Raw genomic sequence first — 12151 nt, forward strand, 5'->3', positions numbered from 1 at the left:
TTATGGTGGGAACTACAGTGTATCAAATAAGCCGTCTTTCATTTATGTTGCACAGTGTAATTAGTTCCGTCCATTTCGTTCGAACCTTTATTCTCAGCGTGCGTGGTTAATATAGTCAAGTACATGCATTGAGTTCCCACAGTGCTTTATTATTTTGTGTTTCCAGTTGTTGGTGGTGCGTGGATGTTATCCGCAATATAATTCACGTAAAACGCTGCAGGAAGCGTGATACTACAGTATAAGTAAAAGACACTTGCTATATCAGGGGGAACATCCTCGTATAAATAAAAGAAAAAAAATGGAATAATCTTTAAAAGAAGCTGTTGAGGGCAGTGATTGCCTCTGCTGGTAACTCCCAGCTGAGAATAGCGAGCAGCACCTCGTACCTGTCGGGTCCTCTTGAGCTGCTGGGCGACGCTGGGCGGCAGCATCTGGCACAACAGCATGTCGCTGATCCGCTTCTCGCGCTTCAGTTCGCGCGCCTTCTGCGCCAGGTGTGTCGAGTACATCTGGAACAGGACAGTGCCGCGAGAAGCCAGTGGCAAAACCGTGGTACCTATCTGTGCAAACGGCTCCATTATTCTGCACAGCTGATCAGCCAAATCCAACACCACGAAGGATACTAGCTAACTAAAATTTATTTATAGTTTGTATAAAGGGTGATTCAGCTGCCCGTACCAAAGTCGTTTTATGCAACCCGCAATGTAATATCTGACCTTCAGAAACCACGTGCGAGATTTTCATATTCTCTCACACGCTATGCTCGAACTACACTACTGGCCATTAAAACTGCTACACCAAGAAGAAATGCAGATAATAAACGGCTATTCACTGGACAAATATATTACACTAGAACTGAGATGTGATTACATTTTCACGCAATTTGGGTGCATAGATCCTGAGAAATCAGTACCCAGAACAACCACCTCTGGCCTTAATAACGGCCTTGATATGCCTGGGTATTGAGTCAAACAGGCGTATTGTGACGAGCCAGTTGCTCGGCCACCATTGACCAGACGTTTTCAATTGGTGAGAGATATGGAGACTGTGCTGGCCAGGGCAGCAGTCGAACATTTTATGTATCCAGAAAGGCCCGTACGGGACCTGCAACATGCGGTCGTGCATTATCCTGCTGAAATGTAGGGTTTCGCAGGGATCGAATGAAGGGTAGAGCCACGGGTCGCAACACTTCTGAAACGTAACGTCCACTGGTCAAAGTGCCGTCAATGCGAACAAGAGGTGACCGAGACGTGTACCCAATGGTACCCCATACCATCACGCCGGGCGATACGCCAGTATGGTGATGACGAATACACGCTTCCAATGTGCATTCACCGCGATATCGCCAAACACGGATTCGACCATCATGATGCTGTAAACAGAATCTGGATTCATCCGAAAAAATGACGTTTTGCCATTCGTGCACCCAGGTTCGTCGTTGACTACACCATCGCAGGCGCTCCTGTCTGTGATGCAGCGTCAAGGGTAACTGCAGCCATGGTCTCCGAGCTGATAGTCCATGCTGCTGCAAACGTCGTCGAACTGTTCGTGCAGATGGTTGTTGTCTTGCAAACGTCCCCATCTGTTGATTCAGAGATTGAGACGTGGCTGCACGACCCGTTACAGCCATGCCGATAAGATGCCTGTCATCTCGACTGCTAGTGACACGAGGCCGTTGGGATCCAGCACGGCATTCCGTATTACCATCCTGAACACACCGAATCCATATTCTGCTAACAGTCATTGGATCTTGACCAACGCGAGCAGCACTATCGCTATACGATAAACCATAATCGCGATAGGCCACAATCCGACCTTTATCAAAGTCGGAAATGTGATGGTACGCATTTATCCTCCTTACACGAGGCATCACAACAACTTTTCACCAGGCAACGCCGGTCAACTGCTGTTTGTGTATGAGAAATCGGTTGGAAACGTTCCTCATGTCAGCACGTTGTAGGTGTCGCCACTGGCGCCAACCTTGTGTGAATGCTCTGAAAAGCTTGTTCCTGTCGGTTAAATTTCGCGTGTGTAGCACGTCATCTTCGTGGTGTAGAAATTTTAATGGCCAGTAGTGTATTACTCCTACAGAAAAGATGAACAGGACCTTTATGTAGAAAATGTAATGTAGTTAAATTATGTACTGGGCTACCTTTTCCTTGGAGGCCACGGTTTGCGAATTATTCAAGAAAAACGTACGAAAGTGATTTCCAAAGGCACCTCGACCTGCACTCTCATCCCTCATCAACCAGTTTTTCTAGTCTGTTGTTTGTGGCACTCTGTCCTACCACTGTACAAAAATATCCGAGCTATTCCCGATATTCGACCTCTGCCGGTCTGTATTGATTGAACTATTAACCAACAGCATAGCCAGATATTTCGTGAATGTTACTAACTGAAAAGTGCTCGTGAAGGCATCGAAAGGAAAACAACTTTTCTAAACTTTACACTAAAATTAATTACGTTGACAATTCAATCCAAACTAAACCCTTACATGCACAGTAGCTTCGTTGTCAGAAGGCCTGACGAATACAACGATGTAACTATTTATTCTATGCTACTAAAGGTCGCAAATTCAGACAAAAAGCCATTTTTACAGTTTTTAAGTGCTCGACTAATCAGTTGGCAAAACAAGGCTAATCAATGAAGACCATATAAGATCGAACGTGGGAAATAATTTGCGCGTTCGCAAATTTTTGTGCATTGGTAGGAGGGAGCGCCATGAACAATACACTAGAAATACTGAGAGGGAGGTTGGGGGGGGGGGGGGTTGAGGGAGACCTGACTGTGGGAATGGTAGTGCGTTTGAACGTCACTTTTTCACGTTATTCTTGAATAACTCGAAATCTACGGCCTGTAGAGGAGAAATAGCCAATTAAAAAATTGAGCTACACTGAATTTCCTACAAAAATGTCGTGTTTATTTTTTCTGTAGGACTAACGGTTGGCCCGTAGCGGACGAAATAATACGAAAATCTGGCGCGCGGTGTTTGACGGCCAGATTTCACATTGTGGGTTGCATAAAAAGATATCGATAGGGGCAGCTGAATAACTCTGTATAATAGGAAGAATAGATGATCAGGGGGAAGATGTGGTGTGTGTGTGTGTGTGTGTGTGTGTGTGTGTGTGTGTGTGTGTGTACGTACCACGTGTGAATTTGTCACCTATGGCAGCAACAGCGACTCTAACCGCAATGGATGGCAAGTACGAACAAAAATATAAGAAGTAAAAAATAATGAAAGAATCATGAGCTCCGTCACTGCCGGTCCCAAGCCCTGAGCCTCATCTCGCAAGTGATGAGGAAGGAGGAGGGGGAGGAGTGAAACCTCGTGAAAAAAACTGGGTCTTGGTCAGGATGGTAGCACTCTGTAAGCGCCCCTGCCTAGGGTTACAGGTGAAATCTGGCCAACGGTCTCAAAGCCGGAAGAGGAATCGTAGCTCCCAACAGCAGAGAGAGCGGAAGAACCTAAAGGAGAAAACAAAGAAAAATAATCATTTCGGACTAACAGTTCGATCTTATGTTGGAATTTATTTCCTACCATGTACAATGTACAATTTTAATTGCGGAATGGAAAGTCCACTGTTGTTGTTGTTGTGGTCTTCAGTCCTGAGACTGGTTTGATGCAGCTCTCCATGTTACTCTATCCTGTGCAAGCTTCTTCATCTCCCAGTACCTACTGCAACCTACATCCTTCTGAATCTGCTTAGTGTATTGATCTCTTGGTCTCCCTCTACGATTTTTACCCTCCACGCTGCCCTCCAATGCTAAATTTGTGATCCCTTGATGCCTTAAAACATGTCCTACCAACCGATCCCTTCTTCTAGTCAAGTTGTGCCACAAACTTCTCTTCTCCCCAATCCTATTCAATACCTCCTCATTAGTTACGTGATCTACCCACCTTATCTTCAGCATTCTTCTGTAGCACCACATTTCGAAAGCTTCTATTCTCTTCTTGTCCAAACTGGTTATCGTCCATGTTTCACTTCCATACATGGCTACACTCCATACAAATATTTTTAGAAACGACTTCCTGACACTTAAATCAATACTCGATGTTAACAAATTTCTCTTCTTCAGAAACGATTTCCTTGCCATTGCCAGTCTACATTTTATATCCTCTCTACTTCGACCATCATCAGTTATTTTACTCCCTAAATAGCAAAACTCCTTTACTACTTTAAGTGTCTCATTTCCTAATCTAATCCCCTCAGCATCACCCGATTTAATTTGACTACATTCCATTATCCTCGTTTTGCTTTTGTTGATATTCATCTTATATCCTCCTTTCAAGACACTGTACATTCCGTTCCACTGCTCTTCCAAGTCCTTTGCTGTCTCTGACAGAATTACAATGTCATCGGCGAACCTCAAAGTTTTTACTTCTTCTCCATGAATTTTAATACCTACTCCGAATTTTTCTTTTGTTTCCTTTACTGCTTGCTCAATATACAGATTGAATAACATCGGGGAGAGGCTACAACCCTGTCTCACTCCTTTCCCAACCACTGCTTCCCTTTCACGCCCCTCGACTCTTATAACTGCCATCTGGTTTCTGTACAAATTGTAAATAGCCTTTCGCTCCCTGTATTTTACCCCTGCCACCTTCAGAATTTGAAAGAGAGTATTCCAGTTAACGTTGTCAAAAGCTTTCTCTAAGTCTACAAATGCTAGAAATGTAGGTTTGCCTTTTCTTAATCTTCCTTCTAAGATAAGTCGTAAGGTTAGTATTGCCTCTCGTGTTCCAACATTTCTACGGAATCCAAACTGATCTTCCCCGAGGTCCGCTTCTACCAGTTTTTCCATTCGTCTGTAAAGAATTCGCGTTAGTATTTTGCAGCTGTGACTTATTAAACTGATAGTTCGGTAATTTTCACATCTGTCAACACCTGCCTTCTTTGGGATTGGAATTATTATATTCTTCTTGAAGTCTGTGGGTATTTCGCCTGTCTCATACATCTTGCTCACCAGATGGTAGAGTTTTGTCATGACTGGCTCTCCCAAGGCCATCAGTAGTTCTAATGGAATGTTGTCTACTCCCGGGGCCTTGTTTCGACTCAGGTCTTTCAGTGCTCTGTCAAACTCTTCACGCAGTATCTTATCTCCCATTTCATCTTCATCTACATCCTCTTCCATTTCCATAATATTGTCCTCAAGTACATCACCCTTGTATAAACCCTCTATATACTCCTTCCACCTTTCTGCCTTCCCTTCTTTGCTTTGAACTGGGTTGCCATCTGAGCTCTTGATATTCATACAAGTGGTTCTCTTCTCTCCAAAGGTCTCTTTAATTTTCCTGTAGGCAGTATCTATCTTACCCCTAGTGACACAAGCCTCTACATCCTTACATTTGTCCTCTAGCCATCCCTGCTTAGCCATTTTGCACTTTCTGTCGATCTCATTTTTGAGACGTTTGTATTCCCTTTTGCCTGCTTCATTTACTGCATTTTTGTATTTTCTCCTTTCATCAATTAAATTCAATATTTCTTCTGTTACCCAAGGATTTCTATTAGCCCTCGTCTTTTTACCTACTTGATCCTCTGCTGCCTTCACTACTTCATCCCTCAGAGCTACCCATTCTTCTTCTACTGTATTTCTTTCCCCCATTCCTGTCAATTGTTCCCTTATGCTCTCCCTGAAACTCTCTACAACCTCTGGTTCTTTCAGTTTATCCAGGTCCCATCTTCTTAAATTCCCACCTTTTTGCAGTTTCTTCAGTCCACTAGAAGTAAAGAAAAAGTAAAGAGTACTCCATTGCTTTATACAATGCATCGGGACCTAGAGTTCTGGCGAGTCCCAACATCTGCAGTAAGGATGAGTCGGAATATCCTTGGTATCCTTCCAAACTCAAGTTGAAAAGGAAAGTTTTCGCTAGCACCTTGAATGTAAGCTCAGTACTAAAAGCTGATAAACAGGGAGAATGTGTAATTCTCGTAGACAAACATGAAATACAAATTTTAGCAGTAAAAGAAACAAGATTTTTGAACGAAAATGTTACAGAATTCAAAAACCACAGGATTTCTAAGAGAAAACCAGCAGTAAAGATTATGAAAGACATGTGAGTACTTGGTACCGTGTTCTATATTCATAAAAATTCAGTAAAAAGCTTTACAGAATTCAAAACCCCTTTAAGAAACACTCTTTCTTCCCACATTGAAATGCAAGAAGAAGCAATATACCACTGTTAATTGCCATGGACCAATTAATGATAACAATAGCAAAAACCCGATTAAAGAGAAGCATTGAGAGAACTTTTGGAGGACGAAATATCAAAAATTCCATACTGAAATACTGCGAAGCTACGGGGGCATTTTAAGACAGAATTTTGTTTTTTGAGTCATCAGTCTTCTGACTGCTTTGATGCAGCCCTCCACGAATTCCTCTCCTGTGCCAACCTCTTCACCTCAGAGTAGCACATGCAACCAATGTCATTAATTATTTGCTGGATGTATTCCAATCTCTGTCTTCTTGTACAGGTTTTGCCCTCTATAGCTCTAGTACCATGGAAGTCATTCCCTGATGTCTTAACAGATATCCTATCATCCTGTCCCTTCTCACTGTCAGTGTTTTCCACATATTACTTTCCTCTCCAATTCTGTGCAGAAACTCCTCATTCCTTACCTTATCAGTCCACCTAATTTTCAGCATTCTTCTGTAGAACCACATCTCAAATCCTTTGAATCCTTTTTTTTTAGGTTTTACCACAGTCCATGTTTCACTACCATACAATACTGTGCTCCAACCAGACATCCTCAGAAATTTCTTCCTCAAATTAAGACCTATGTTTGATACTAGTAGACTTTATTGGCCAGGAATAACTTTTTTGCCAGTGCTGTGCTGGTCTGCTTTTGATGTCCTCCTTGCTCCGTCCGTCATCGGTTATTTTGCTGCCTAGGTAGCAGAATTCCTCAACTTGGTCTACTTCGTGACCATCAGTCCTGATTTTAAGTTTCTTGCTATTCTTATTCCTGGTATTTCTCATTACTTTCGTCTTTCTTCGAGTTATTCTCAATCCTTATTACGTACTCATTAGACTGTTCATTCCATTTAGGAGATCATGTAATTCTTGTTCACTTTCACTCACGATAGCAATGTCATCAGCCAATCGTATCATTGATATCTTTTCGTCCTGAATTTAAATTTCACTTCCTGAGTCTTTCTTTATTTCCGTCATTGTTTCTTCGACGTACAGATTGAACAGTAGGGACGAAAGACTGCTTCCCTGTCTTACACCCTTTTTAATGCATTCTTTTTCGTCCACTCTTATTATTCCGTCTTGCCTCTTGTCCATATTGTGTATTACCCGTCTTCCCTATAGGTTACCCCTATTTTTTTCAGAACTTCGGACATCGTGCACTATTTGACATTGTCGAACGCTTTTTCCAGGTCGACAAATCCTATGAACGTGTCTTGATTTATCTTTAGTCTTGCTTCCATTGTTGACCGCAACGTTAGAATTGCTTCTTTGGTGCTTTTACCTTTCCTAAAGCCAAACCGATTATTATCTAACACAGCCTCGATTTTCTTTTCCATTCTTCTGTATATTATTTTTGTAAGTAGCTTTGATGCATGAGCTGTTAAGCTGATTGTGCGATAATCCTCGCACTTTTCAGCTCTTGTCTTCATAACAATGTGGATGATATTTTTCCGGAAGTCAGATGATACGAAGCCAGACTCATACATTCTATACACCAATGTAAATAGTTGTACTGGTGCCACTTCCTCCAATGATGTTATTAATTCTGATGGAACGTTGTCTATCTCTTCCACCTTATTTGGTCTTAAGTACTCCAAAGTTCTCTTGAATTCTGATTCTAATATTGGATGCCCTATCTCTTCTAATTCGACTCCTGTTTATTCTTCTATCACATCAGACGAATCCCCCCTCCTCATAAAGGCATTCAATGTACTCTTTCCACCTATCCGCTCTCTCGTCTGCATTTAACAGTGGAATTTCCATTGCGGTCATAACGTTACCGCCCTTGATTTTAATGTCACCGAAAGTTGTTTAGACTTTCCTATATGCTGAGTCAGTCCTTCCAAGAATCCTTTCTTTTTCAGTTTCCTCACATTTTTCAAGTAGCCATTTCGTCTTATCAACCCTGCATTTCCTACTTATTTCATTCCTCAGCAGCTTATATTTCTGGGTTACTGAGTTTCCCTGAATATTTTTGTACTTCCTTCTTTCATCGATCAACTGAAGTATTTCTTCTGTTACTCATGGTTTCTTCACAATTGGCTTCTTTGTATCTATGTTTTTCTTTCCAACTTCTGTGAGTGCTCTTTTTAGAGATGTCCATTTATCTTCAACTGTACTGGCTACTGAGCTACTCCTTATTGCTGTGTCTATAGTTTTAGAAAACTTTACGCGTATCTCGTCATTCCTTAGTACTTCAGCATTCCACTTCTTTGCGTATTAATTCTTCCTTACTAATGTTTTAAATTCAGCCTACTCTTCCTCATTACTACATTGTGATCTGAGTTTATATCTGCTCCTGGGTACACCTTACAATCCAGTATCTAGTTTCGGAAGCTCTGCCTGACCATGATGTAATCTAACTGGAATCTTCCGGTATCACCTGGCCTTTTCCAAGTATACCTCCTTTTCTTTTTATTCTTGAACAGAGTAGTCGCTATTACTAGCTGAAATTTATAACAGAACTCAGTTACTCATTTTCCTCTCTCATTCCTTGTCCAAAGCCCATATTTTCCTGTAACCTTTTCTTCTACTCCTTCTTCCACAATTGCATTCCAGTCCCCCATTACTATTAAATTTTCATCTGCTTTTATGTGCAGTAATACACTTTCAACATCCTCATTTATTTTCTCTATCTCTTCATCTTCAGCTTGTGACGTCGGCATGTATACTTGAACTATCGTTGTCGGTGTTGGTTTGCTGTGATTCTGATAGGAACAACTCTATCACCGAAATGTTCACAGTAACATACTTTGTGCCCTACTTTTCTATTCATAACGAATCCCTCTCCCGTTATAACATTTTCTGCTGGCCAGTAAATTTCTAGCTTCCCTACCATGTTCAAGCTTCATGATACTCCACGCCCCCAACTCGTAGAACGTAGCGCTAGCAGGATAAAATTGACACAATGAAGTAACGGATACTTGTATAATTCTTGAAAGTCTGTTGTTGACATATCCTCCACAGATGAACTAGGCCATTGCCATGCCGTACACAGTACTGCGACTCCCCTGAGAGGAGTGTCTCTCCTGGGTCAGTGTTTTTGGGTGTGCAACTGTTGGCCCGCCTCTGTGCTGTTGCCTCGGGGTTGCTGTGCCACAGTCTGTTGTGTTCCAGACGTAGCTGAGGTGTCCAAGTCGAACCTTGCCTCGCTGAAGAAAAGACCATTTTCGGACGCGAGATCCTTGGTGCGGCTGTATGATACTGCAGGATCGAGTGAACAGTACACTACCAGTCGAAAGTTCTTGCTCATCCGTGATAAAACTATACGCTTTATTTCAATGTACAAACACATCATAATGAAACAAATATTTTCTTTCTGTGTCACTAAGTAAAATACAATAAAGCTTAGATTTTAGTCGCTTCTAAGTATCCACCACTTGCCCTCAGAAGAGCTGCACAAACTCTTGGCATTCTGGAGATAATATTTTACAGTATTTATACAGGTATTGCAGTCCAACTCGTCTGTAAATTGTTCCATAGGTAATTTAGATGATCTCAGTTTTCTGCCTCCCTGTCAAGTTCATCACCTAAGAGTTCAATAGGATGTGAGTCATGTGAGAGACTTGGCCAAATCATATTCTTCAGTTGCCCGTATTTCTCCTCTCTATTGACGTGCTCTCAGCACAAGTTATAAGCATGTTCGGGATGGTTGTCCCGCTGAAGAACAAACCTACGATCAATTATCTATCGCCAGATGGAACTGCATTGTTTATCGGTATCCTGTGATCTCGTCTCTTCTTTAAGGTTCTATTAATTCTCAATAGATCGCCGACTTTATCACCCCCAAAACAACCCCACATCATTAGCGATCCTCCACAATGCTTCACTGTTGGGGTCCCACACTGACTCTTCATACGTTCTCCTCTAAGTCAACGAACAAACATTTGACGATGGCTTCGAAATATTTCAAACATAGATTCGTCCGTGAATAACCTATTGGACCATGCTGCACTCTTCAGGTTTTACGTTACGTTACGTTTTCGCTGCCTCTGGTCAGAAGAGATATCTATTTATATCCTGTTCATTCCTAACAGACAGTGTTACTGTCGTTTCAATCGTCTTCTCTTCCGTTATCCATACCGCTTCTGATTATACTAAACATGGTCTCAAATGTGCTAAAGTAATCTATATCATTCTAAACGGCTTTTACTATTATTATTGTTACTTTTATTGTTATTAGTGTAAATTATCATCGTTATCGTCGTCATCATCTTCATCATCTTAACTATTATTGTTGTTATACTTTTGTAAAATCTTTGGTATGTGTTACTCCTGGTCAGATGTAAGAGAGGGCCTTAAAGCCCTAATCTGGTCAGGCTAAATAAGCAGTAACTAAATAAATAAAATTATTGTCGTTGGGCCGGCCGTTGTGGCCGAGCGGTTCTAGGCGCTTCAGTCTGGAACCGTGCGACCGCTAAGGTCGCAGGTTCGAATCCTGCCTCGGGCATGGATGTGTGTGATGTCCTTAGGTTAGTTAGGTTTAACTAGTTCTAAGTTCTAGGGGACTGATGACCTCAGATGTTAAGTCCCACAGTACTCAGAGCCATTTTTATTGTCGTTGGGTGCAACGCCTTGATGCTCCTTTCTCGGCAAAGAAAACCGCAACAACAATCGCCCTGCTTCCAGTCTGCGGGACTCCCGAAGTCACTGCACTGTCCGTTTGGGAAATAGTGCTGCCGCGAAGAAGCCCATAAACTTATTTAGGGTGTACATGGCGTGTCAGTAGAATCAGAATCCTGTACGCCCGAGCGACCGGTGCATCTGTCCTGCCTGTTGGACGTTCAATTCTGATCTTCCTTTTTAGTTTTTGCTATCCGGACGGAGCCGCTTAAATCTTCATGGTGCTGAGTAAGGTTCTACAGAAGCCAGCGATACCATATTCGCGTGACAGTAGTAGGATCCCGCCCAATGCAGACAGCAGTATCGGAGAACGATGAGACGCTGTCTCGACACACGACGATCCCGCCGCTGTCGAAACACAACTCACGCTGGTAGACTGTTCTCCCACTTTAATCAGGCATAACACGATTTTCTTACAGACAAGCAACATTCAAATGCGATTTCTGAATGAGAAACACTCACGTAATCATTCGTTGTACAGAGAACGTAGTTAGCGTTACTCATGCCTGCTTTGTACTGTTGCGCTGAAATATCAATCATTCGAATACCCAATCATGTAGGACACTTCATACCAGTTTGACGTTCGTTCCATACCATCTTCATAGTATGGGATCTTTAATAGCCAACATTGTAGTAATCGCTCCAAATCATAGTTTATTGACCTTAGCACCCTCTCCTTCGCTCGCGTATACTGTATGGTCTGCACAGATTTCTTTTTATTTATTTTTTGTTTAGTCGAATTTGTATGTTCTAACTCCCATTCCTAATGAGTAAATCTACGAAGCCAATTTGTCGTGTTGGTTCTTAAATAGCTATATTTTATCTATTTCACATATTACATCAACCTCTAGCCTTTTCATGCTAAGTAAGGCCATGGAAGCATGGTCATTTTCGAATGTACTTTCGACCAAAATGCGATTCTGGTAGATGGACTCAGAAGGATTTGGTAATCTTCCTTTTGAGTTCTCATGGTAATATTTCTGTAGAAACTTTCATCCCGCAACACACATTTTTTTAATATCTAACCAAGAAGTTAAATACTAGTTTTCATAGATGTAACTTTGAAAATTTGTTTAAAAATTCTTTCACCAACTACTTCACCCCCTTAGGGGCTGAATTTCCAAAAACGATGACATAAATATTTTTTTTATTTGTAACCGGGACGCCAAATACAAATTCACTTAGATTTAACTTTGAAAATGCTCTCATAATAAAACATTTTCATCAAACTTTTCATCCCCAATTTCACCCCCTTAGGGATTGAATTTCTTAAAGCAATGAAACACCTATTTTGTTATTTCTAAACAAGAAGGCGAATACCAATTTTCATAGACG

The 12151-nt window shown here is 41.6% G+C and overlaps 1 protein-coding gene across 1 annotated transcript in view; it reads right to left on the reverse strand.

The window, feature by feature from the left end:
- LOC126252473 (adenylate cyclase type 5) overlaps positions 1 to 12151 on the reverse strand; it is a 446003-nt gene that overhangs the window by 120114 nt on the left and 313738 nt on the right. The window contains exon 8 of the mRNA XM_049953367.1: positions 387 to 509. Within this exon, the coding sequence (XP_049809324.1) occupies positions 387 to 509 (123 nt within the window). The remainder of the gene's footprint in view (positions 1 to 386; positions 510 to 12151) is intronic.

This window comes from Schistocerca nitens, chromosome 4 (assembly GCF_023898315.1).
Source record: "Schistocerca nitens isolate TAMUIC-IGC-003100 chromosome 4, iqSchNite1.1, whole genome shotgun sequence".
NCBI classification, from domain to species: Eukaryota; Metazoa; Arthropoda; class Insecta; order Orthoptera; family Acrididae; genus Schistocerca; species Schistocerca nitens.